Raw genomic sequence first — 25689 nt, forward strand, 5'->3', positions numbered from 1 at the left:
CATTTACTTAGAGGAGGACTTTATAACGTTATGAATATTAAACCTTTGTTTATTGTATGTTGCAAGTATATTCTTCTAGCCTGACATTTAGTTTCTGATTTTGTTTGTATTGTTTTTTGCTGCATGGGATGAACCAGGGACACAGAACATGGTCTCATCTCTCCCTGCTGGTTCAGAGCTCTTGTGACAGACTTCCAGGGCTGGATACAATTCAGCAATGTCTTCAGGGCTTTTTAGCCTGCTGCTACCCCCGATGGTGTTGTTTCATTGGTGGTTGCTTTAGTTTGTTTCTTTTTGCACTCTGTAGGATTTGCTGTTGTCAAGTCCGTCTGCTGGTGGCTGACACTTGTTTCTTCCCATGTGCCTGTTTTTATCGTGTCTCCAGCAGATCACAAACTGCTGTTTCTCATCCTTCATGGCCTAAACAACCACACAGCCCATGTGCCGGCCTCCTGCATAAAAGGGAATAGCACAGGCTATGGGTTGGGCACTGGCAGCCCGTTCTGAGAGCAGAGTGCACACGCTGTAGTGAATGGCCTCGGGACATCTGTGAGGGAAGCACAGAAACCTCGTTCTGGTTGCTGAGATGATAGCGAGTACTTTCCAGATGGATGAGGTGTGTATAGGTTTTTGCCTTACATGCGAGACCCCTGATGGCACGGGTGCTCAGAGCCCAGAAGTCGGTATAACCACACCAGAGTCACCATGACACCATGCGAAACCTCCTTTCTCTGGTGCCATCCAGAGCCATCCGTCCCCAGGGCCTGCCAGTCCCACCAGACAGACGCACCCGATTCTCGCCAATCCTTGTCTGTAAAGCCTTCCCCGGGGTTCCGCTGACCTCCCAGACACCTCATTGACATCCTGTCATGGCTACTATTACAGCTGGTTTGCATCTGTTTTCCCAGCTTCTGCGGTGCACCTGGAGGGCAAGGACCACGTCGTACACATTTGTGCGGTATATAAACCGCGGGCACGGGGCTTAGAGCATAGGAGGGAGCTGGCGAGTGTTTGGTACCTAAGTCTCTCTTTGCATCTCCTGATCACACGCCCTGCAGTACCAATCTGGGAGGCTCCCAGATTTACCAATATCACTGTTTAACATTTTTATTTAATCATTACTGTTTGAAAGAATTATGCAACTTTGTAACGAAACACTAAGTAAGAAAACAGAAATGGCAAATCGGTTTTGTTTTATGGCCCATTCTGATGGACTGTTTTGGGTCTGCTTCTCTAATGAGTGGGAAAAAGCCCACGCTCAATTCGTGATGCTTGTCAGGGACACAGGAGGGCACTGTCTCTGTTCACGTGCAGCGTCTGTGTCATGGCGAACCCACTAGGAAGGGCAAGATCAGACACAGACTCATGGAAGGCGCTAGAGGTTGAATGCTGTCCTCCCAAAATTCATAGGTTGAAGTCCTAAGCCCCAGTATTTCAGAATTTGACCTCTTTGGATATAGAGTCCTTGCAGATGTAATTAGTTAAGTGAAAAAGAGCTCGTACTGAAGTATGGTGGGATCCTGATCCCGTATAACTGGTATCCTTATAAAAGGGCAAATCAACTATTGGTATAAAGGAATCCATCCTGAGTAACTTTTGGTGAAGGATGGAAATCAAAATGAAACCCTAATTACAAGCTATTTTGTAATTAGCAACCATGGCCCCACAACATCTCGAGACTTGGGGCGCGTGGCTGAAACAGGGTTTAAAGAGAGCTGTGTCTTGAAATGTTTTCACTATTCAATGTGGGGAAATTAGGAATTTAACTTAAAAATTGGGAATTTAATTTATGCAAGTAGAACTTATTTGACCTACAAGCAAGGAAAAGAGAACAAAATGTCACGAGTGGACTAAGAAGATGCAGTTAACGAAGCAGGAAAAATGAAAAAATCTTATTTGAAAACAGAAGTCTTGCCCCAGTGATGCATAGTTCTCCATGAAGACTTGTAACGGAGGAAACCTCTGACAATCTAATTCTAATTTTAAAAAAAGAATAAAAATAAATGCATGTTAAGAATGAAGAGATTTATCAGAGAATAGGTAAAAACTTAGGAACAAACCATGTGGATAATTGAGATTTCTGCATGTTAAGATTTTTAGGAAGAGAGCTAATTTCTGGGAAACTATGTAACCAGATTTGAATAAAGAAAAGAAAAAAAAATCAAAGGTAGATTAAAAAAATTGTAAAAACTGGCAAAAAATTGCTCTCTACCTGGTACCAGGCTTGGAGGTTTTATGGGCAAATTATTTAGACACTTGCAGAGTAGAGGAAGAGACGGAAAGTGCACTGCTTTGTTCAAGTTAGTACGACTTTGGTACAAAAACTGTTAAGGGTATATTAAAAAACAAAAAAAAACAAAAAAAAACCCAAAACTATGAACCGAATTTTATTTGTCAATATGAGACACTAAATACAAGTGTTCGCAAACCAAATGAATAGTTATACATAATGATCACAAGACTAAGTGGTTTAACATTAGAAAATCTGTTGATGTAATTAATTAACCGAAGGAGAAAGCCTGTGTGACAAAAATTCATTTCAGTTAGTAAACTTTAAAAATAAATATCTTTATAAACTAATAATAGAACTGGATTTCCTTAACAGAGACAGAACGAATGCTGGACCCGCCCATCAGCACCTGACAGAATGGGAACCGCTGGCTGGTTGGGTCTCCACTGGGGGCGGGGGAGGGGTAAGGCTCGCTCTCACGCTCACTCAGCAACACTGTGTGACTCCTACCCACGGCAGTAAAGAGGAGGGAAGGAGGCATAATTACGACTGAAAGGGAGAGAAGAAAGAAAAGGAAGATGAAATTAACATTTCATAAACGACTTGCAGGTGATGTGATGATCTCTCTGAAAAACTGAATCCAATCAGGGAAGGTCTTCCCGGAGACTACGAGCCATTTAGAAAATAGAAGAAGAAAGTGAAGAAGAAAGAAAGAAAAGAAAAAAAAATCAATATAGAAAAAGTTAGAAAAGTTAGAAAAGTACAATATGAAAATTACCCGTTTGTAAAGAGAGCAATGTTGCAGCGTATGTGTTAAAAATATTAACATGAAATATATAAGAGCGCTTGAACTGCCGAATAATGCTGAGGGACACGTGGGACCCATTTAAGTGGAGCATCACGCGTGCTCTTTGATATGAAGGTTTAACATTACAGACATTTTAGTTCATGCCAAACCCGTGTGTAGATTTGCTACCATCTCAGTAATTGTCCCACTGACATTTCTTTTAAGTGAAAGTTAATTCTGAAATTCGTATGGGCCAATAAATATAAAAATAGCCAACAAAATCCTGATAAGCAGAGTACTGAGGAAAAATTGCTATACCAAACCTGAAAATGTGTGTGTTAAAGCCTGAATAATTAAAATGTGATAAATTGAACTTAAAAATCAAATTATTGAACCAAAGACCTACAAGAGACCCAAGTCTCTTTAGAAATGTGCTGTGTGATGAAGGAAGCATTTTAGTTAGTGGGAAAAGGAAAAAATTAGTCAGCAGTACATCATTTGAGGACAACTGACTAATCGTTTGGGAAAACATGAAGTCAAACATATCAAAAATAAATTTCAGATTTATTAAAGATAAATATGAAACTTTAAAACTACTCTATGAAGGGCGCCTGGGTGGCTCAGTGAGTTAACCCTCTGCCTTCGGCTCAGGTCACGATCTCAGGGTCCTGGGATCGAGCCCCGCATTGGGCTCTCTGCTCAGCGGGGAGCCTGCTTCCCCCTCCCCCTCTGCCTGCCTCTCTGCCTACTTGTGATGTCTCTATGTCAAATAAATAAATAAAATCTTTAAAAAAAATACTCTATGAAAATGTGGGTGAATATTTTCCGTAACTGTAGGTTAGAGGTCATTTCAGAGAATGAACACCAAAAGCAGGAATGGGAGAGTAAAAACTGACAGTTTGGATTCTCTGTACTTTAATCATATTCTATATAAAAAACAAACAAATAGAGAAAATACTTTATAGGAAACACACTTAATAAGAAACTTGCCTGGGACCCATACATTCTTACTATGTAAGGAGAGTTTCAAAATCCGTGAGGGAAAAACCCCAGACGGATCTTTTGTACGACAAATGCCTTCCCAGGAACAAATGGAAAATAAGTCTGAATCAGATGAAATAAAAGACAGGCAGATATAACCGATAGTAAAGTACCATATATGTTCTTCAAACCAGCGATTTCACTTCTAGGAATCTGATAGGAAGGAAGCCCTCATTATGCCCAGAGACTTTTCTAGAAGGATGTGTACTGTTGCATTACGGAGGCGAGCAGCGAGCTGGGGCACCCCATGGGGAAGAACCATAGAGACGGGGTCGGATGAATGACGGTGCATCCGTATGAAGAAAACGTGAAAGACAGATGTTCTAGCATGTTGAAAGGTTTTCCCAGCAAGTTCTACAGTTTCCAAAGCAGGTTACAAAACAATATAAGGAAAAAAAAAAGGCATCTCATTATATATATAGACACACAGTAAAGGGCATAAAGAGTATTAACATAATTAAGGTTAATTTTAACGCTTTTCTTTTATTTTTCTAATTTCAACAATTGCTCCAGAAAGACTGGACAGATGTATACCAAAATGTTGCCCTTGATATATATTTTTTTTTCTTTTAAGATTTTATTTATTTATTTGACAGAGATCACAAGTAGGCAGAGAGGCAGTCAGAGAGAGGGGGAAGCAGGCTCCCTGCTGAGCAGAGAGCCCGATGCGGGGCTTGATCCCAGGGTCCCAAGATCATGACCTGAGCCGAAGGCAGGGGCTTTAACCCACTGAGCCACCCAGGACCCCATATATATATATATATATATATATATTTTTTTTTTTGATGGGACTTTGGAATGGTTTCTTACTCCTTCAATGCCACTTCTTTTTTTTTTCCCCCAAAATCATTTTTTTTACCAGTTTTATTGAGATATAATGCACACATCATCAAATCTTCAGTAAACCTGAACTTCCTTAAAGGACCGGGTTCTTTACATGCCTCCATCACCCATTTCCAGTGTTTCGTTATTTGAATTTTGGTGCACCCAGATAGTTTTACAGCTGTCAACACAATTAATTTTAGGATATTTCTGTCACCGCAGTAAGGAACTCCGTACACAATGACAGCTAGTCCCCTTCTCCCCCAAGTTCTGGGCACCTGCTTTCCATATCTGGACGTGCATCGTCTGGACATTTCCTATAGACCCATGGGGTGTGTGATCTTTCGTGTCTGCCTTTTTTCCCTCCCTGCAATGCTGTCGAGGTTCACCCATGCTGTAGTGCGAGTCACACTCCCTATTTGTGACTGGAGACTATTCCATTGTATGGAGTTACCCATTTTGCTCATCCACTCATCAGTGGGTTTTAGATATTAGGGTTGTTTCCACTTTGGGGGGCTACTGTGAATGGTGCTGCCGTGAGCGTTCCTGCACAGGTTTTGTGTGGGCAGATGTTTTTATTTCTCTTGGATGTACCACTTGGGGTGGAATGGTCATACAGTGGACTGGTGGTTAGCCTCATGACGGAGCTGCCAGACTGTTTTCCAGAGCCCTGGCACCATTTTACATTCCTGCCAGGGGTGTACGGGGCTCTAATTTCTCCATGTCTTTACCAACACTTGTTATTGCATGTTTTTCTGTTGGAGTCATTGTGAGAGGTGTGCGGTGGTATCTCACTGTTGTTTTGATTTGCATTTCGCAGTGACTCATGATGTTGAGCATCTCTCCATGTGCTTATTAGTCATCTATGTATCTTTTTTGGAGTAACGTTCAGATCCCTTCCTCATTTTTCCTTGGAAATATCTGTCTTTTTATTGCTGGGGCCTGAGTCAAAACTGTGTTTAGAGATCATGTATTACTTGAGAGTACTGCACAAGGGACTCTTGGAAAATAGAAGAAATCCAGACATCCGGGTGATAACCTGAAGATTGCTCGGTACCACCCGGCCAGCGGCGCTGCGTCAGAATGGAGGGTGGTCCTCATTGTCTCCTCCTGCTGACGCCCATGCCCACCCCTTCTTCCCCCCACTCATCTGCAGCTGCCTCCCGCGTTCCCCGGCACTTAGATCTGGGCAGCGGCTCGACGGGTGTGTGTTGAGGCCACCTAGATGGACATGTCCTCTGGCCTCATCCTGCTCCCAAAGAAGCAGAGCCCAGTGTCCTCAGAGACACTGTGAGGTGTTGGGCAGCATGAAAGGTGCTTGCCTCCCTACAACTGTTAAAACCAACTGCAGATGCTTGAAACCTTGCACTGTGAGCAACCGAATGCCAGGCCCTACTGCCCAGAGCAGAAGACTCTTTCCTGACCAAAGAACACGGAGGATTGTTTTAACCAAGTCCCGCCCACCCACAGCACTGGTTTTCTTTTCTTTTCTTTTTAAATACTTTGTTTTTAAGTCATCTCTACACCCAACATGGGGCTCGAACTCACAACCCTGATATCAAGAGTTGCAGGCTGCCCCAATGGAGGCAGCCAGACGGCCCCGTAGAGCCCTGTTTACCAGTGCTGAGTAACCATCACCCATTTCTCCTTTTAGTCCCTGTAAAGGAGGTATTTGCATGACCGCAAATGCCCACTTACACCTTGTCCTGAGATTTCCCTTGTAGCTCGATGTGTTGGCCAAATTTTGCAAATGTGTAAATGAGTCATGGGCATCTCATCTTCCTTGAGCTCCTCTGTCCCGTGCACAGATGCCCAGGCTCCAGCCCCCACGAAGTTATCGGAGGTGTCAGGCAGAGGGGAGCCGGACAGGAGTGGGCATCAGCTAATTCACTCGCTTCCTTCCAGACCCCGAGGGACCGTGTGGATCTGCATTTTGGGTTCATGGATAAACATCTGGACACTCTTGCCCCTTTGCTGCCCACCTTGGGCACGTCGCTGACACTGGCTTTTCTCATTCCAGGAATGACTATCCCCGAGGAGGATGCCGAGGTAGGGCAGGGCAGCAAGTACTGCCTCGTGGCCATCGGAAGACTCCAGGTGAGGGCGAGGGCACGGCTCTCTGCAGGGCCAGAGAGGGGCTTGTGATTCCAGGGAGCACGTGCATGCAGCTCTGCCCACTCTGACCCCCGGGTGCCCAGCGTTCTCTGCCTTCCCGTCCCTGTCTGCACAGGGGTGAGGCTGGATCTGGGAGAACACAGGGAGACACGTGGTGAACCACGGAGTCCTTGCCATACAGAAGGCCCCACTCAGTCCATTCCCACTCGGGCGCCGGCCACGGCAGAGTCAGCCTCTGCTCCCAGGGCAGCCGGCCGATCACCTTGAACGCTTCCCCAAGGTCCTCAAGATGAAGCACTAAGTCCTCCCCCAGCCTCATCCCTCCCGTCCCCCTCGTGCTTGATTCCCATGCCCCTGTATGCCTTTTCTGCAGACCCAGCAGGCTCCTCCCCCACCTGTGGGCCCCGCGGGCTGTTTCGGCTGCCTGCTGTTCCCTGTTCCCTTTCTTCCCCTCCTTTCACTCATATTTATGCCTCCTCCAAGGTCCCGCTGGGGGGACGCCTTTATCCACGTCATCAGAATCAGTCGTTCCTTCTTCCCTGTGCTTCCTGCAATGAGCTCACCCATCGGCTTTCCTTCCTTATAGTCCGTCTTCTTAGCGGAGGGCATGCCCCTTCCCTGGAAGCTCTCCTCCCAAAAGCCACGTGGGAAACGTGGCTTTTTAATCTCGTGAAAATGAAATGTGTCACATCATGTCCATAAAGCCCATGGGCTCGATATCTGGCGCACACGGTAGCCACTCAGTGGGCTGGACCCCTCCTCGTTTGCCCTGTGGCCCCGCCAGCCCTTCCCCTGCCGGTGGTGGGTGCCCAGAGCACGCTAGCCTGTCCACCCTCAGACAAAGGAATAAGAGGTTTTATTCGCACGTGATAAGCATGGCTTATTCTGTACAGGTGGGTGAAGTGCATCCGCTCTGCAAATGTCTGCTTTGCGAATACGTTGACCAGTTCCTCAGGCTCCTCAGTAAGGGGACGGTGGGAGGAGGGAAGGGTGTTAGCGTTCCCAAGCGCCAGCAACGTGCCAGGCGTTGTGCCGGGGTTTGGCGTGCAGAATCTCGCCCCACCCTCTGAGATACACGGTTCGTGATTCCCACTGCCTGATAAGGACACGGGCCCTCAGCAGTGCAAGGCCGCGCGTGGTGGCCATTAGTGGGAGGTGTGGCCAGTGAGCTTTGAACACTGGGGCTCGGATCTATGACGTAGACACCACGTGGGTTCTTCCCATCATCTGTCTTGCTGCCCCTGTCTCTGTCTCCACCAGAAGCACCTCAGTGTGACTGTCCCCTTTCCAGGTGACCAGTTCTCCCGTGTGCATGGACATGAGTGGGATGTCAGTGCCCACGGAGTTCTTATCCCGGCATAACTCTGATGGGATCATCACATTCGTGGACCCGAGATGCATCAGCGTGATCGGCTACCAACCCCAGGTACGCGGTTCTGAGCCCATGGCAGTCAGCTAGAGATTTAACTTCACTTAAGATGCACTTGTCTCAGTCATTCGAGAGCCAGCGGAATGACGGCGGATGGCACACGGCAGAAAAATCCAGCTTGCTGCCTGGAGACAGCTCTGTTCTTCCAAAGCAAGAAAAGCATTAACTCTTACAATTAACTCTTCGGTTTTTGCCCTAACCCTCCTGCCCGTCTCACTGGCTGTTCACAAACCAGAGTTAAGATGCTCCGTGGGAGTCACTGAGCTTAGATGAGCAGCAGACAGGACATCTCCTTCTTGCAAACCTCAAAAACGAGATTAACGTGAAGGGCTCTGAAACATCATGAAAGATGTTCACTTATTTTTGCCTAATCCCTTGTTTCTCAAATGTGTTTGGAACTTGCGTCTATAGGGGCATATTTTCAGGTCTCTGTTCCAGACATTTTTTTTTTTTTTTAAGATTTCATTCATCTATTTGACAGGCAGAGATCACAAGTAGGCAGAGAGGCAGGCAGAGAGAGAGGAGGAAGCAGGCTCCCCACGGAGCAGGGAGCCCGATGCGGGGCTCGATCCCAGGACCCTGAGATCATGACCCGAGCCAAAGAAGAGGCTTTAGCCCACTGAGCTACCCAGGTGCCCCCAGACCTTTTTTTTTAAAGTCAGCATCAGAAGAAACACCAAAAGACAGGAGAAATTAATCTAGATTAAAATAAACCAAAGAGAAGTGCACCTGGGGGGCTCAGTGGGTTAAGCTGCCTTCAGCTGTCATGATCTCAGGGTCCTGGGATCGAGTCCCGCGTCGGGCTCTCTGCTCGGTGGGGAATCTGCTTCTCCCTCTGCCTGCCATTCTCCCTGCTTGTGTGTGCGCACGCGCTCACTCTCTTTCTCTCTGTCAGATAAAAAAATAAAATTTTAAAAAAGGATAAACCAAAGAGAAAAATCACAGGATGTGTTGTGAGAGCCTTCAGCAGGCCCTGGGGCTGAAGACAGGTCACCAGAGGAGACATTTGGGAGATAATCGAAGGAAGGTTAATATGTGTGGAATATCAGGTGATTGAATCGAACAATTATTGATTTTTTTTACGTGTAATGTGGAATGTTAGGGTTTTGGAGGATGTCGTTTTTTTGAGATACACACTTTGGAGACAGGTGTCCTACTGTCTGCTTCTTCCAAATGAATCAGTAAGAGCTTTATCAGTGTGTCTGTAGATACGAAAGATATTTCATTTGTGTATACTTCCGTGGCTTTCATTTATATATATTCATATTCATACACATCCGAAAGATAGAAGAATGCAGAGGCGACTATCTAGGGACTGGATATTCAGGGGTTTTTCACATGATCCTTTCAATTTTTACATAGATTCAAATTTCTTCCAAAATAAGAAACCTTTAAAAAAAGAAAGGAAGGGAAAGATCTCTGTTCTGAGGAACAAAGCTGGGACACGTCCATGTGGGCACTTCAAGCACACGTATTATCTGAGAGCTAGAAACAGTCCAGGGGCGCCCGGCCAGCTCCGTCCGAAGAGCGTGCAGCCCTTGATGTCAGGGTGGTGAGTTCAAGCCCCGTGTTGGGTTGGAGACTACTTAAATAAATAAACGTTCAAAGAAGAAGACGACGACCTAGAAACAGTCCAACGTGAAGTAGAGAACCATGCGAGTAATTCTACATCTCTAGTTTGATGCAAACTTGAGATTGTTGGGAGGAGTGAGGGGACACGAATTCCAAGGTCACCGTCGCCTCGGCCGGCGGTGTTTCCAGATTCGTTTACGCACCCGCACCCCCGAGCGTCGAGACGCTTCTTGGCGCACAGACAAGACCTGCTGCCCACGTCCGTGTCCGCTCCCGTGGAGGCTGTCGTGGGTTTGGGTTCTGGCCAACAAGGTCCTTTTTCTCCTTGGCTGCCTGAGACTCATCCACGGGACCCCTTTCCCGTCCCCCGCGTGGAGCTGCCTTGCGACAGTTTATCTGAGTCTGGCTGGTTTTTGTCCTGGGCTCGTGCCAGGTGCTCTGAGTAAGAAGTGGGTGACAGTCGGTACGGTTACCGTGGGGTCCCAGCACCGTCCGGCCCCGGGGGTGTCCGTGGCCGCATTTCAGCAACTGCAGGCATGTCTGTCCTCGTGCTATTTGCTTTCTTCTTGTGTTTATTATAATATATTTGTGATGGTTTGCCTCTCGAAGGCAAATGGAAACGAAATCACCCTCTGGCAGTGCTGGTCCAGGGCCCTGGCGAGATCGGAGTGGGCGGGAGCGCCCAGGACGGCAGGCAGGGCATCGAAGCGGGCCCCCTCACCGCCCCAGGGATATCCTGCGCGCTGGGGGACCGAGGGACGTGGGGCGAAGGGGGTGTAAGGACACGGCCGTCCGACGGCTATACGTCCGCCATGGGAATCGTGGGGTCTCACGGCTTGTCTCTTTCTTCAGGATCTTCTAGGGAAGGACATTCTGGAATTCTGCCACTCCGAGGACCAGAGCCACCTGCGCGAGAGCTTTCAGCAGGTACCGCCAGCGCTCGCCGACGGCTACTGTGGCACCGGGGGCCCGGGCAGGTGGCCGGCGGGACACGCCAGGCAGGCTGCAAGGGGGCTGCCGCAGGCATTGGTCAGGGGCCTGGCTGCCAGGGCTCCCAGTTGAGGGGGAGGGGAGACCCATCGGGAAGCCGTGCCTGTGTCCAAAGGGCGGACGATGGGAGGTCAGGGGTGTGGGGAAGAAGCAGGGAGGGTCCCCCGGGGGAGGGAACTGGGGACAGGATGAGCCCGCCCCCGACAGAACATTCCAGATGGGTGGCCGGCCCCCAGAGAGGCGGAAGGACGTGGCCTATTGGGGAGTCACATGTAGCCCCTTGGTCTGGAGTGACACTTACCGCCGGGTGGGGGGGGGCCCGCGGTAGAGGCTGCTGAGCCCCCCGGAGGGGCGGACGTTCTCCCCTCGTCGTTTCCGGGAGGGCTCCGCCGAGGACCGTGAGCGGAGCAGTGGGTCTGAAAGACGCCGCGGGTTCACGGGGAGCAGGTGTGGGGAACCCCGGGAACAGAGGTGCCGTGGGAAGCTGTGGACGGTCCAGGGAGGAGAGGACAGGTGGGGGCGCAGCCTAAGGTCACCATTGTAGGCTTGGTGGCGCTCTGGGCGGGGCAGTGAGGGGAGCCGGGAGGGAGGCCGCCTGTCACTGAGTCGTTCAGGGTCACCCTGTCGCCACCGTGAGCGGCCCGAGTGGCACCGTGTGGTGCCGAGCTCCTGCTCTGTGTTGTGCTCGGGCCCCACAGACACCTGCGTGCATCCCGTGTGCTTGTCCTGGGGGGACATCGTCGCCGTCGAGTCACGGGAGAGAAAGGGGAGCCTCGGGGAAGTAGGACTGCCTAAGACCACACGGTGGGCACGTGAGGCCCGGGAGTCTGAGGGCCTGTCGCCTCCTGGGCCCACACTCGGCCCTGATGGCAGAGAACAAGTTCCTCCTCCGAGACCTTGGGGGGCTCACAAGAGCCCCAGGAAAGAGAGGACCGGGCCTTGTTACAGGACACGGGCCTTGGAGATCCGTTCTAGGAGGGGCTGATAGTCTCTCAGTCGTCTGATGGGACAGGCTCTCGATGGCCAGCTCCCCTCGACACCTGCTGCTTTGTTCGTGCCCCGTGCTGGGTGGTCTCTGAGCCCCCCGCCTGCCCCTTGGGCTCGGTCCTTGCCTGCCTTCTCTCCCCTTCTCCCTGCAGCGTCTCCCTTGGCGACTTTATCCAGGGACAGCACAGACTGTCACTGACATTCTGCTCCTGCCACACCTGCTCTGAGCCCCCGCGGCCTCCAGAGGCTTGCCCGTCCCATCCTTGTCCCCCTGTGCCGCCCATGTCCCCCTCATGCCCCCCGTGCCCCCGCTTCCGCAGGCCCAGAACCAAGACACAGTCTGCCCTCCTCCTCTGGTCTCACTGCCCACGTGCAGCCTTCACGTCCTCTTCCCCCAAAAGGCATGTGCCACCGGCCCCTTCTCCCTGTGCTCCTTCCCACCAACCTTGACCAGGCCGCCCCCCTCTCATCTTCAACAGCGCGGCAGTGTCCTTGCTGGGCTCCCTGCTTGGCTCCTGCCCACCCCACGCCATTTGGGAGACATGAATTCAGCTCTGCCACATCTTCGTGTAAACGTGTCCGTGGCTTTCCAGTGCTCCTGGAATCCAATCCAAGCTCCGTACCACTGCTGCCAGCCCAGGGTGACCCTTGCTGCACGTGTGTTACCAACACTCGTTCATGGCCCGTGGTCACATGGGTCTTCTGGTGCCTTGAGCACATCATGCTATTTTCCACCTCAGGGCCTTTGCACGTGTTCCTCTGGACTAGAATGCAATGCCCTCACTCTTCCCAGGACCGATGTCTTCTTACTGATTGGGTTTTAACTCCTGCCCTCTCAGAGATGCCATCAACGGCCATGCTAGTGAAGAAAGCCCCCAGCCCCCTTCTCAGCCTCCTGTTTTTCCTACAGAACAGTTCCAGTTGGTAATTGTTTCTCCGCTGATCCCCTCCCCACCCCATCCTGTCTACTGACACATCAGCTCCCTGCGGGCAGGTCCCACGTCCCGTGACCACCACCGCGTGTGCAGCCTGCTCGTGGGTGAGCGGCCCACGAGAACGCAGTCTAAGTGGACGGCGACTTTCATTCCGGAACAGTGTGAACGGAGAACCGTGAGGCACGGCCAGAGTGCGTCCCTCGTACCTCGTCTTTGCCAGATGCCTGGAGATTTTGCTACACGGTGGCCCGGGTCAGCTTCCCTTTTCTGGGTCTGTGGGAACGAAGCTCTGGCAGCAACAGGCGTCCCTCCACGGCTGGCGACCAGGCAGACCCCTGGTCGCACACGGTCTCGGGCGGTCCTCCTTCCTCACTGTCTGTCGTCAGTCGCGCTCTTCACGGTGGACGGCAGGACGCAGAGAGTTTCCGTCGCCTGCCCCGAGACCCTCAGCAGGGCGTTAACAGAGCGAGGGCCGGAGCTGCCGCTCCCAGCACGTTCTCCTGTCACCGTGCACACAGGCCTCTCCACCGGACCGCGTGGCGACGGCAGCAGAAGCCGGGAGGTTCTGGACGGAGACAGGAGGAACGTTACCCCCGATCCTGCGGCGCCGGCTCACACACCTCTCACCCCGGGGCGCGGCCAGCCCACAGCAGGCGGGACCCGGAGCCGGAGCCGCGCCTGAAAGCCGGGGGCCCCGTGGTCACAGCGCTCAGCGGGCAGAGACATCCTGGAGCACCAGCCTCGGCCCCTCGTGTGTGTTCTTTGGGCCCCAGCCACTGGGGGACGAATGTTGATAGAGGGAAGTGGCTTGTTTTTGCAGAAGTGCCGAGGGAGCTGTGTCAGCCCGGAGTCAGCCTTGGAACTCTCGGGATTGAAACCAGAGCATTTGCGTGGCCCGGACGTGAGACCCTCGGAGTGCCGTCGAGTTCCTGAGGAATTTGGGTTGGGTGGGGTGGCCTGTGCCCACGCAGGGGACACGAGTCTGCCCTTGACTCGCTCTTGGACCTTCGCCGGCTTTCCTTTCTCTTGGCAGCCGCGTGGAAGGGGGGGACCCAGCGAGACCCAGACCCAGGAGGGCACGATGAGGGGCACAGGCCCCTGAGGGGCACAATGGTGGGTCCCCGGGGCGGCCCTGCCCCACCCGAGCCCCCAGCCTCCGCCGCGCCCCGGGTTCCCGCGCACAGAGCGTGTGCCTCCTGCCAGGGAGCCTCCCTCGCCCACCGCGTCCCCGCCTCCCCGCCCTCCGGGACTTCCGCCCCTCCCTAAGGAACCCTCTCTGGACCCCGCGGTGTCCTCTTGATGGTGTGGCTCTGACCTGGGGCTCGGCCTACCGTGTCTGGGCTCCTCCATCGGCCAAGGTGCTCGTGGAGACCGTAAGCCGTGGGGTCCGGGGATCCAGATCCCGGACCTGCCTCAGGCACGGCTTAGTCAGGAGGCCTTGGTGGCTCGTTTAACTCCATCGGGGCTCAGATGCCGGACGTGCACAGTGCCCTAGGGAGACCCACACAAGGTGACCTGGGTCGGAACCAGGCCCCGGGAGGGTGCGGGGCTGCTGCTCCCTCCCGCTGCTCCTTCTCCCGCCTGAGGGCCCAGCTTCGCGCACAGAAGGCGCCTTGCAAGTGTCTGCCTCGTGGAAGCTAAGGGGTCCCCCACCGTCTCGGGCGTTCCGTGAGGGCAGACACTGTGTGTGGCGTCTTCAGGGAACCCAAGGACACAGGTCTCAGAGGGGGCAAGGTGACCGCTGGTTTTCCCTGTGTCTAGTCCCATGGGACCCCCTCAGAAATGGTGACCTCAGGGGCATGTGGCCTGGAGCCCTGGCCCCGGGAGGAAAGAGCCAGCCTCCTGCCGGGACCGCAGCCCTGCCGGGACCACAGCCCTGCCGCCAGGCGTGGCCCCTGAGCCTCCCGCCTCGCCTCACCCGGTGTGCGCGTCCTTCTGGGCCCTGGTCTGGTTTCCTTATCGCTCGGGCTCTCCACCAGGGAGTCCAAGCCCCACGTTTCATTCTGTCCGGCTTCCCCAGGGGCAATTCCGAAAGAGGGTGGGTGCCCAGGCTGCGTCAGCCCGGCTCATGGGGCCAGAAAGCCTGTCGAGAATTCAGAATCTGCTCCACGTGCCCACTCCCTGCCAAGCTTGGGGCTGAGGGCCGGGGGGGTGGGGGGGACAGGACTCAGGTGACCAAGAGGTCCCTCCTGTCCCTGTCCGTAGGCTGTCCACAGACATTCAGCCGGAAATAAACTACCAAGTCACCGAGTTAAGGAGGACGGACGGGCCCTCCCTGACCCTGGGGCCAGGGCCCTGTTCTTATCTCTGATCATACTTTGGACTCATGGTCAGTCAGCCCGGCTGCGCCAAGCCCAGAGCCTTCTCTGTCCCGAGCAGCCCCAGAATCTGGAGTACTCAGGCCCGCGGGGAGGAGAGCCCCTCCGCCTTGCTTTGTCCTGGGCGTGTGTTCACACCCAAGCCTCCGCCCACCCGCCAGTCATTCGTAGCCTCTCCTGTTTCTGCTGCAGCCTCGAGAGCTGCCGGCCGAGTGTGCCTTCTGCCCCTGCGCGGGCGCCATGCACACCCCTGCTACCTCTGTGCATGCACACCCACAGCTCAGCATCTGCTTGTGCCTGGATCGTGTGTGTCTGAGGGCAGAACAAGGGCAGGCAAAACACGTTGTAGTTCGGAAGCAAGACCTTGGTTCCTTCCGAGCTTTTCCCGCTGTGTCGTCTGATCCGCGGCAGCGGACTTACTTTCTCTAGGACTTGGTATTCAACCTTTGTGAGCAGTCACACCCCGGTGAGGATGTACACCGGGAAGTGGTGTGCAAGCCCCGCTGTGGCATAGACGCAGGGTTACGGCCGTGCGGTAGGAAGCAGCAAGTGCCCCGAGACAATGTAACCACGCACCTAACGTGGGCGGGGGGCGCGGGCGCTGCTGGTATCAGCCCAGAGCACCCTAGCCGCCTGGGGGGAGAGGAGGGCGCTCGGCGTATAGAGCGTCATGAGCCATTTGAAAAAGCTGAGGGGTCCCGATACAAGGCGGGTGTCGCTGAGCGTGTGGCAGAGTGCGGCCCGCTCCGGAGATGGGGGAATGCCCCCAGCCGCGCTCGTTCCCCGTCCCTGGCCTGCCGGTCCCCCCGTGCACCCGTTCTGAGCCCCCCGGGGCTTCGCCCCCCGCCGGGCACTGACCTCCTTCCACCGCTGTCTCGGCAGGTGGTGAAGCTCAAAGGCCAGGTGCTGTCGGTCATGTACCGGCTGCGCACGAAGACGCGCGAGTGGATGCTGATCCGCACCAGCAGTTTCACGTTCCAGAACCCCTACTCGGACGAGATGGAGTACGTCATCTGCACCAACACCAATGTCAAGTACGTGCTTACCGTGCCCCCGCCCCGCCCCCAGCCAGGTCTGGGCACCTTTCCTGAGTCTGGGGCTGGAGCTCTCTCTCCCCATGGGCTCCGGCGCCCCCACGGCCGGTGGTCCCCGCGGGACCTGAGGAGCAGGCCTGGGGCTGAGGGGGGCTGTGGGCCACGTCACGGCTTCCCCTCCCTTGCCCTGCCACGCTCCTGCCCCTGCTTCCCAAGCCCGAGGGACGGCCCCCATGGCTGCCCCACTCCCTAGCCTTGATGCAGGTGTCCTGCTTGCTGGGCCTCGCTATGCCCCCGGCACGCAGAGCCCAGCAGGGCTGAGCCAGGTGCCCTCCGGCTCCAGGCATCCCTGCCGCGAGGGCCTGATTTCTTGGCCCTTTGGAAGCAGGGCCGGGGAGCAAGGCTGGGGCTGCGGCAGCCCCGGGGTCTGGGGGGTGGCAACACAGGGACACACGGGCCGCCTGCTGCTCAGTCATCCACACACATTCCTCCTGCTCCAGGCGCCGTGGTCCCAGCTCACCGCTTGCCCCTGTGTGCATGCATGTCCGCCAGAGCCCGGGCTCCAGGCTCGACCCCGCTTCCTGTGACCCGGAATTGTGTGTCGGGTCACCTCTCAGAGCTCACTGCCCTGTCCGCGCAAAGGGGTGTGACAGCGCTTCCGTGGGGCTGCCATGAGGCCGGAGGTCAGGCTCCCAGCTACAGGCAGGTCACGCTGCCTCCCAGGATTTGTTCTCGAGGGACGCAAGGGCAACAAACCAGCATGATCAAAGGCAAAATGACGTCCAAGGCTACCTGAGCTGGTGTCGGGGCCTCACCATGTGCCAGGGCGTGAGAGGAGCTGACATCAAACTGTCCCTCTGTGCCCACATGGGTCCGTGGCGCTGCTGTCCTGTGCCTTCCCAGGCTCAGCTCTGACAGGTGTCACCCCTGCCATCTCCCCTCCTCTTCTGACAGCCGTCCCGGTGATGGTGCCCCGGCTGGCGACCACAGCTTGCCAGCTTGCTCAGGGCTCTGGCCCCGTTGTGTCTCTCAGCTGCCTGGATTGGGGCGTTCCCCTCAGGGTGCCCCCTGCACTGGCCTCCTCCCTGGGCAGTCCCACCCTGTGTCTTAGTGTCAGCCCTGCTCCTGGCCCACAAGGCCCCGAGATGGACAGTCGGTCCACTCACGCGAGGCCCCTCGGCGCGGCTGACCTGCGTTTCGATGCCGGCCCCCGCTGGACAGCTCGCTGTGTCGTCCAAGGCTCAGTTGTCTGGGAAGTGGGGAGAACAGCCTCGTGCCTTGGGTCCTGCCTGTAGATGGTGCGTGTGAAGCCGTGCCGGGGGATGGCGGGCCCGGGGCTGGACCTGGCGTGTGGGGCCGGCCGCGGCTGACAGGAACCGTGTTGATGCATGGAGTGGCGCCTGCCACTGTGTCCCGGGTCGCCCCTCCCGGGCTGCCCCAAACCACTGTGGACTCCAGAGGTGCGCTTGCTTCCTCAAGCTCCGGGCAGATCGTCCTGCCTCCTCCTGGTGGCAGGAGTGAGGGTCCCCGGAGCCGACCGGGCCCTCCCAGCACATCCTCCGTCTCCTGTGGGCCACGCTTCTCTCTAGGCCCTGCCACAGGCTCCTCCCGAGACTTGGCACCGGCTCCGGCTTCCCGAACGGGGAGCACCCGGCCTCCCAGGCTTCCTCTGCCGGCCGGCCCTGCCAGCCCTCCGTGGGGCCCCATCCCCTCGTCCCCCTCACAGCCTGGCCTTGGCCCCCGGCTCCGCTCGTTCGCTTCCCCAGCCGCCGTAGCGACCGGGCAGCTCATCGTGGTCATTCCCCCGAACGGTGTGACCCGTCTCGTCCCTCTGCCTCGGCCTCCTTGGCCTGCCCGGCTCTCTGGCTCTTCTCCGTCTTCCGGCCGCGCCGTTCTGGGCTGTAGGAGGAGCGGGCGCGCGCGGCAGCCGCAGATCCGGGCTGTGTTTCCCCCGTGTCCGAGAGGGTCTTGCAGCTACGTGGTAAACTCGGTATGACCGGGGGGTCTGTCACTGCCGGCCTCCCCCGTGTGGGGAGGAGGGTCCTTGCTGAGAGAGCAGAGAAGCAACAGCAGCCCCGGGCCCGTCTCCCTCCCAGGGCCTCGTGGCTGGGGTGACCATGAGCTCACGCCTGGGGCAGCCGGTGGGGGCAGTGGGAGCCCCGGTGGGAGGACGCCGGCTTGGCTCAGTCAGTGTCTGCTCACGCTGTCGCTGGCACCTTCTGTCCCGGCCCCTCTGCAGCCACATCCGCTGCCGCCGTCGGCCGTGCAGACGGGCAAACCTGTCTAGGACGCGGGGCCCTGGGTGCAGTTCTAGAACCTTCATTCTTCTCATGTCAGCATGCTGGCTGGGGGGTCGGTGAGAGCCGCCCGGTCTCTGATGCAGCCCCGTCACCCATCCGCCCTGCTGCCTCGCGTCCCCCCACACCTGTGTGCTGCCGAGTGCCCGCTACCTGGCTTGTGGGGGCTGAGGGCTGTCCCCCCCCCAGGTGATGAGAGGAATCCCAGGGCATCGTGGGGACGGCCTGCACCCTGCTCTCAGACCTGAGGCTGGCCTGTGCACGAGTCAGCTCTGCAGCGTGTCTGGGCCCCCCGTGGGGTTCAGACCCGATTCTAGCCAGGCATCTGGCAGAGTCCTCTTGGTTTGGGTCAGAGGGCGGGTGAAGCCCACCTTCCTGGGTTTTTATTTCTGTTCTACTTTCCACTGTTCCTCATTGAGCCCCATGTTTGTACGGGCATCAGCCATCCGGGCTGGGTACTCTTGGTGACGGATGCTCCCAGAGCCCCTCGGGAGGACAGAGGCCCGTGGCAGGTTCCAGGACGCGTGGGGCACCCACCGCCAAGGAGGGGCCATGTTCCCTGGACAGAGGCACGCGGTGAGGACGCAGGGGCAGAGAGGGAACATGTCCGCCCACAGCCTCCGATTCAGCCTTCCCGTGAGTAGCGCTGCCCCAGGGCCCAGAAGGACAGGCGGGACCGTCCTCCTCAGGGACCGCAGAGGCTCTGCTGTGAGCTCTGAGGCAGGGGCCTGGGGCCAACGGGCCGTGTCCCGTGTCCCGTGTCTCAGGACAGCTGCTCCAGGCAGCCCTGTGGGGTTGGAGGGGATGAGAACACCCCCTCAGACATGACGGCGACCTTTTCCTGGTGACGGTGGCGGGAGATGTCCGCTGCGGGCAGCAGAGGGCAGTGACGACCAGGAGGCGAGCCCGCGCGGCCCGCTGCACGTGTTGGCTGGGCTCGGCCGGCAGCAGGCAGACTCACCGCCGCAGGAAGGTCAGTCTGTGCTCACGCTCGGGGCCAGAGAGGCATGCTGCCATCGGGCAGGAGTGTGTGGAAGGAACCGCCTGGAGAACGGAGTGTGCCATGCTTAGCACGTGTGCGAGGCTGCCGAGAGGAAGGTCTCTGTGCCCCGTGCGCTGCCTCCCATGACATCGGAGGGAGAAGGGCAGGAAGCACAGTCCGGGGTCTTGCCTGCTGCTCACAGCACCCGTGTCCGTGCGGTGTGTGTGCTCGGGGCCCCGTCAGTCTTGTGGAGACACAGCGTGGGCTCGGAGCGGAGGCCGGTGCTTCTGCACACGCGCGAGCCAGCGGCTGGCCGGTGCCCGTGCCGCCTCGTCTTCGGGGGCTTGTGAAGCCCTCCCTTGGCAGGTCCTGACGGCCTTGTTCCAAGGCCACCGTAGGTCTTCGTGACCACGGATGCTCTCTGTGCTGGTCTGCGTGCTTCCTCAGGCCCCGACTACATCTGGTCGTGTGGCGTCCCTCGCCCGCTGCCAGCCGTCGGTCCGCACATGCTCAGTGAGGGTCCACCCAGTCCAGCAACCCCCCACCCCCCGGGACTGCAGGAGACTGGAGCCTAGGAGTGGGCTGTGAGAGCGGGTGACCTTCCTCATCTCTGCAGACCTTAGCCAGGGACGGGCCCGCGCTCCCAGTCACCAAGCCCCAGCCTGGGACTTGTCCCCCGTCCCAGCCTCCCAGGCACCTGCAGAAGACGACCTGGCAGAGAACGGGGCCCAGAGCTTCTGTCTGGGAGCCTCTCTGGGCCATCTCATCCTCCCCTGCCTCTTCCCCAGTGCCCCGCGGAGACCTCCGCCCTGTGTCGGGGGATCCTCCGTCCCCTTCCTGACCAGCTCCCCCTGCCTTCGGTCCAGCCCACACCGAGCAGCCCATGTGGCCCCAGGAGCTGTCGCCGTCACACGCGCTCCCGCCACTCCTCTGTAGAATCAACTCCAAACCCCAGGACGGGCACTCGGGGTCCTCCCGGTGGGCGTGTAGACGGCGCTCAGCCAGCGACGGGCACCGTTAGCCTCAGTCCAGTCGGTCAGGCTCAGGGAGCCCCAGATCTCCTCGCCAGATCCCAGTTCTCCCAGAGCCGCGGTCTCTGCTGCCTCTGACACCGTGGTGGCGGGTCGCGCTCTTCCTCAGGCTGACGAAGACCGTTTGTCCGGGGAGCGTCGGTCGCCCCCACCGCCTCAGCCGGGCCCCGGACACCTCTGCTGCAGGGAGGCCGCGCTGACGGGAAGCCCGGGCCTGACGGCCCTGGTGCGGGATCCTGGGCTCTCGTCCCCAGCAGACTGGGAGGTGGGCCGCGGGGTCCCGTGCACATGCTGTTGATGGAGCTCGGAGCGGCCACGTCCTCCCCCACCCCCCCGGAATTTGCAGACCTACCAAAGTTTATTTTTATTCCATTGCCGTGAAACGTCCAAGGAAGCCCATCAGACTTCTTCCCAGGACGGGCAGCCTGCAAGTCAGCATTTCCTCCACGGGTGTGTCGCTGTGGGCACCGAGTCAAAGTCAGCCGGATGGGGCGGCTGTGTCCGGACCACAGGGGCGGGGTCAGACCCCTGGGGACCTGCCGGCCACACCAGAGACCCTGGTTCCTACCTCCCCCTGGAAGGAGCTTCCTCGGGCCCAGAAGGGGACAGAGCAGAGAACAAGCTCCCACCCCCATGCCCGTGGCCCTTGCTGGCGCCCTCGCACACAGTGGAAGTGCGGGTCCTTCCTCCCTGCAGCACCGACCTACACGGGGGCGCCCGGCACTCGGCCCCACGCCATGGTCTTGCCCCCTCCCCGATGGTCTGTGCCCTGGTGGGACATGGGCTGGGCCACAGGCGGGACCGGCCGGTGTTCCTTGGACAAGCGCAGGTGGGCTGAAGCCTGGGCTCTGGGAAAGTTGTGAAGGAGGAGAGAGGCATTCACTGGTCTGATCCCACAGAAACCCCAAAGCACAGGTCTGTTCTCAATTCTGCCGCTCTGGAATGGAAGATGTGGGGTGATGGTCCTTGTTACGTCGTGGGACTGAATGCGGGGTCCGTAGCACACAGACGGGTCTGAGTCCTGCGTGCACCGTCCCAGGCACGTGTTTGGGACTCTGAGCCCCACATTCTGCACCGTGCAATGGGCAGGCTGCGAAGGGAGGACGGTGTGGGCAGGGGCCCCACGAGTGAGTGACGGTGGGTGATGCCCTCGGCGTGTAACCAAACTAATAAAACCCTAGAGCAAGAATAAGGAAAGAAAGAAAGTTATGATTTTTCTACAGATCATTACGTTCTTTTCTAAAATTCTTTGAAATAGCAATTAAAAATTCTTTTGAGTGCCCCTGTTTCCGGGCGTTGCGGGTGTGGGTGCAGACAGCCTGGGGGAACGTGCCATGTTTTCTGGCTCACCTTTCCCCTGGGCTCTCGCACCCAGGGCGGGAGACAAGCTGTCTGTTCTCCCCGCACCTGGGCAACACACCACACTTCTTGCCAACTGTCCTCCCAGACGCTGTCCACGCCGTGAGGACCCCTACCCCATGGGTCTGTACGTCCCGTCCTCTCCTCTGGGTCTAACCCAGAGCCTGGTGTGGACGTTTTAGTAGCTTCCCGGGATGGACAGCCCGCCCGGGTTGGATCTCAATACACTGGTCAGGGGTCCCCCAGCGAGGTCCTCTTCAGAGAGGTCTTCCCGGGGGGGGCCACACACGTGAAGGGCGTGGTGCGGGGGTGAGTGGTGTCTACACTGTCCCTCTCTCTGGCCGCGGGGAGAAGAGTTCAGGGACAGAATTCAGCTTATGTTGTGCTTCTCGGGCGGTGGGATTGGGACTCAAGGCGGGAGCGGCAGGAGGTGGATTCGGGCTGTCGGTGGCACAGATTTTCATGATCAGCTCCGCCTAAGGAGGGAGCAGGCTGCCTCGGGACGCAGTGAGCGCCCCAGCAGAGGATGGAAGCCGAGACTGGCCCGTGGGGTCCCTGTCTCGGGTGGGGGCTGCGGACCGGCTCTTGCTCTGCTCGGGGAGCGGACGTGGTCAGCCAGCTGGACAGCCACTCCTGGACCTACACGGCCTAGTGTGCTCCGTCTACACCACCCGCAGCCTCGGGGCACCTGGATGTCCTCAAGCCGCCATTAACCTTAGTGGACAGGACGACGTGCGCCCCTTCTCCTCGGGCCTCCAGCTGTCCAGCCACTGGAGGGACTGGCCGGCGGCGGCGAGGTGAGAGTCTGCAGGCTCCCCTGTCCCAGGGCAGGAGGAGTGCAGCTGCCGCTGAGGCCAGGCTCCCAGCCGGCCACATGTCCCACCAGTCTCGTCGCCGGTCAGCACAGTGGCTCCCCGGTGGGGTGTCCTCCATGCCATGAGGTGGCCACTGCCCCAAACCCTCTTCAGAGCACTGGGGCTTCTCCACGCACCCTGCTTCTCCAGGCCTCGGTGCGCTCTGTTGTGAAGGGAGTTCGGCAGACGTCCTCAGGGAGGGCTCGGGGCTCCCTGTCTGAGTCTGGCAAGAGTTGCCGTGAGAGCAGGGGCCCGGGGCAAGTGTGCAGAGGACGCAGGTGTCCTTCCTGCTGGCCTGCCGCAGTCGGCAGCTCCCCAGACCACACGGCCTCGCAGGACCCCCCACAGGACCCCCTCTGCGGGGACACTCCTCTGCTGGCTCTGCCCTCGCCGGCAGATTTGCCTCTTCTGTGCCTCCCCCCATCCCCCATGCCTCCGGCCCCCAGCGAAGGGGGCGTCTTTGAGGGCTTCCCCCTGCCTTCGGGCTCAGAGCATGGGGCGGGTGTGGGGGAGACGACCCACCCCTCCCAGATGTTCAGAAGGGACCCACGCAGATCGCTCTGGCTTCGAAACACACGGTGACGATGGATAAGAAAAGTCTGGCCAGTTAACGCAAACACGGAAGAGACGTTCTCCAAATTTTGTTCGCCACGTGGGCCATGTGCTGTCCATGGCTGTAGTCCCAAGCGCACAGATTTTGTCCTGAGCTCGTCCAAACACTCTGACCACACCTTCTTGCATCCACGACAGTCCTCGCAGCGGCCGCCATGGGATAGCGAGGAGCGCGCGCTCCGTGAATCGACAGACACGTCCACACGGTCGCTGCCCTCTCACCGCCGACTCCGTGTAGACCGCGCTCGTCTCCGGCCGCTGGGTACATTCCCTGCACAAGCCCCAGCAGCAGGGCGACTCCTGGAAGGAGTGGACGTGTCTCGGGACCTGCCGGGGACGCCAGGAAGGCCGTGTGCCCGCGCACTTCCCCAGCGGAGCGTGGCCTTTCCGCACCAGGCCAGCGCGCTCAGCGTGGTTTCCCCGCCTGGTCGTGAAGACTTATTCTATGAGTTTGCTCCGACCCGCGCTTCCTCGCTGTCCGAAAGGTGGAAGCGGTTCCTGTTCCTGCCGATTCTATGAGCAGCCGGTCTCTGTGTCGTGCCTGCGTGTTTACGCTCTAACCGTCCCTCGCGTCCTCCCCGTTTACCCCTGGGCACGGGTGTGTGTGTGATGTTGGTCAGTATTTCCTTGATTGCCGTTGGCCTCTCGTTCTCGTTGGCGTTTAGAGTTGAAAGCGACGCTGTCGTCCCGCCCCATTTTTAGGCTCTCAGCTGCTATAGGGCTCGCTGCCCCTTGGAAGGAACGCGGTTTCCATCGTCTGAAACATAAAGCAGCCGTTACCTGTAAGGAGGCTCTTTCTGTCCCCGAAGGAGCAGCTCGGGGTGTGCCCTGGGCCAGGCAAGGTCCAGGCTCCGTGAACTCACACCCGTGGGCCGGCAGGCCCGGCAGCCGCTCTGAACCTCTCACGTGGGGGACAGGAACGCGGCGGGAGTCCAGAGTCACCGGAGTTTCTGTGTCGATCAGAACTCGACCTGAGGGTTTTTATTTGCATACGAAGAAATCATAAACCAGAGTTTATTCCCTAAATGCGGGCAGTCTCGGTTCAGAGCTTGGGGTCTTGATTTGAGGCATTAGAGAGTCTTCATAAAATAAAGTAAATAAAAACTGAGCCCGTCTAGGGGTGCATCGGGTGTCTCCTCTGCGCGTGGGGCTCGGGGCGGACTCTGGCCCGGCCTGGCGGGTGCCACCGTTCTCGGTGACGCTGTCGCCGTCCTGTCCCTTAGGCAGCTCCAGCAGCAGCAAGCGGAGCTGGAAGTGCACCAGCGGGACGGGCTGTCGTCCTACGACTTATCGCAGGTGAGCTCCTGGGAACTGTCTGCAGCCCAAGGGACCGGGGACTGCATTCGACCCTTAGCTTGATTCTCCCACCGCTCCCCCGCCGCCCCGGCCACGCAGGCGCAACCGTTCCGTCCAGCCACCCGGTGCGGAGGCCTTGCTCCCCTGGGGGTCTCCCGCGACCCTTCTGCAGAACAGGGCCATGAAGGAGGCAGGACCCGTGAAGCCCGGGTGGCAGGTTTTGGCCAGTACGGAGATGGCGGGGCCAGTGGTAGCTTTCTGGACTCTATCTCACAAACCAGGAAGCCGGGGAGGCAGCCCCGGACCCTGTCAGCCCTCCCCTGCCCGGCCGTCTGTCCTGCTTTGGTCCAGTCCCCACCTGCTCGCACGCCTGGTCCTGCCCTGGGCCCCCTCTCCCTGCGCTGTCCCCCTCCCTTCTCCCTTCTCCCTGGTCCCCTCCTTTTCCCTCTGCCTTTTCCGCTGTGTCAGAGAGCGGGCCTCCTCCGGAAACCACACGTCTCCTGGTTTTTAGAGCATGGATTAGTATGTTAATCTTCCTAGAAGTGATCGGCGTGACCCCGTCATCCTTTCCATGACCTCCAGCTCACACCCCCACCCCGACTGTCCTTGGCCTCTGTCAACAGAAAAGCCCCCCCACCCCCCACCGGTAAAACCGTCCAGCCCAAAATGTCAGTGAGACAGGAGGGAGGGGACCCAACGAAGGTGATGTTCTGTGTCTCACACGTGGGCCACGGTCGTATTTTCATGTGCAAACAGGTTCCCGTCCCCAACCTGCCAGCTGGTGTTCATGAAGCCGGGAAGTCCGTGGAAAAGGCGGATGCCATCTTCTCCCAGGAAAGGGACCCCCGGTTCGCTGAGATGTTTGCAGGGATCAGTGCATGTAAGTTTCCCGACGGCGGGGGTGCGGGGCGGGACGCTGCGGCTGGGCCGTTGGGAGACGCCCCCCCAGGAGAGGCCCCCGTGGATGGGTTTTCCGTGTGCGAGAACACCCAGTACAG

At 57.3% G+C, this 25689-nt stretch overlaps 1 protein-coding gene across 1 annotated transcript in view; it reads left to right on the top strand.

Moving 5' to 3' along the window:
* The window catches only part of ARNT2 (aryl hydrocarbon receptor nuclear translocator 2), a gene marked incomplete at its 3' end in the record, with an annotated part of 141015 nt that overhangs the window by 99327 nt on the left and 15999 nt on the right, over positions 1-25689 (top strand). The window contains exons 9-14 of the mRNA XM_080808935.1: positions 6901-6977; positions 8287-8421; positions 10849-10923; positions 16109-16260; positions 24619-24691; positions 25448-25571. Of these exons, the coding sequence (XP_080665061.1) occupies positions 6901-6977; positions 8287-8421; positions 10849-10923; positions 16109-16260; positions 24619-24691; positions 25448-25571 (636 nt within the window). The remainder of the gene's footprint in view (positions 1-6900; positions 6978-8286; positions 8422-10848; positions 10924-16108; positions 16261-24618; positions 24692-25447; positions 25572-25689) is intronic.

Source organism: Martes martes, assembly GCF_963455335.1.
Source record: "Martes martes genome assembly, chromosome: 7".
Taxonomy (NCBI): Eukaryota; Metazoa; Chordata; class Mammalia; order Carnivora; family Mustelidae; genus Martes; species Martes martes.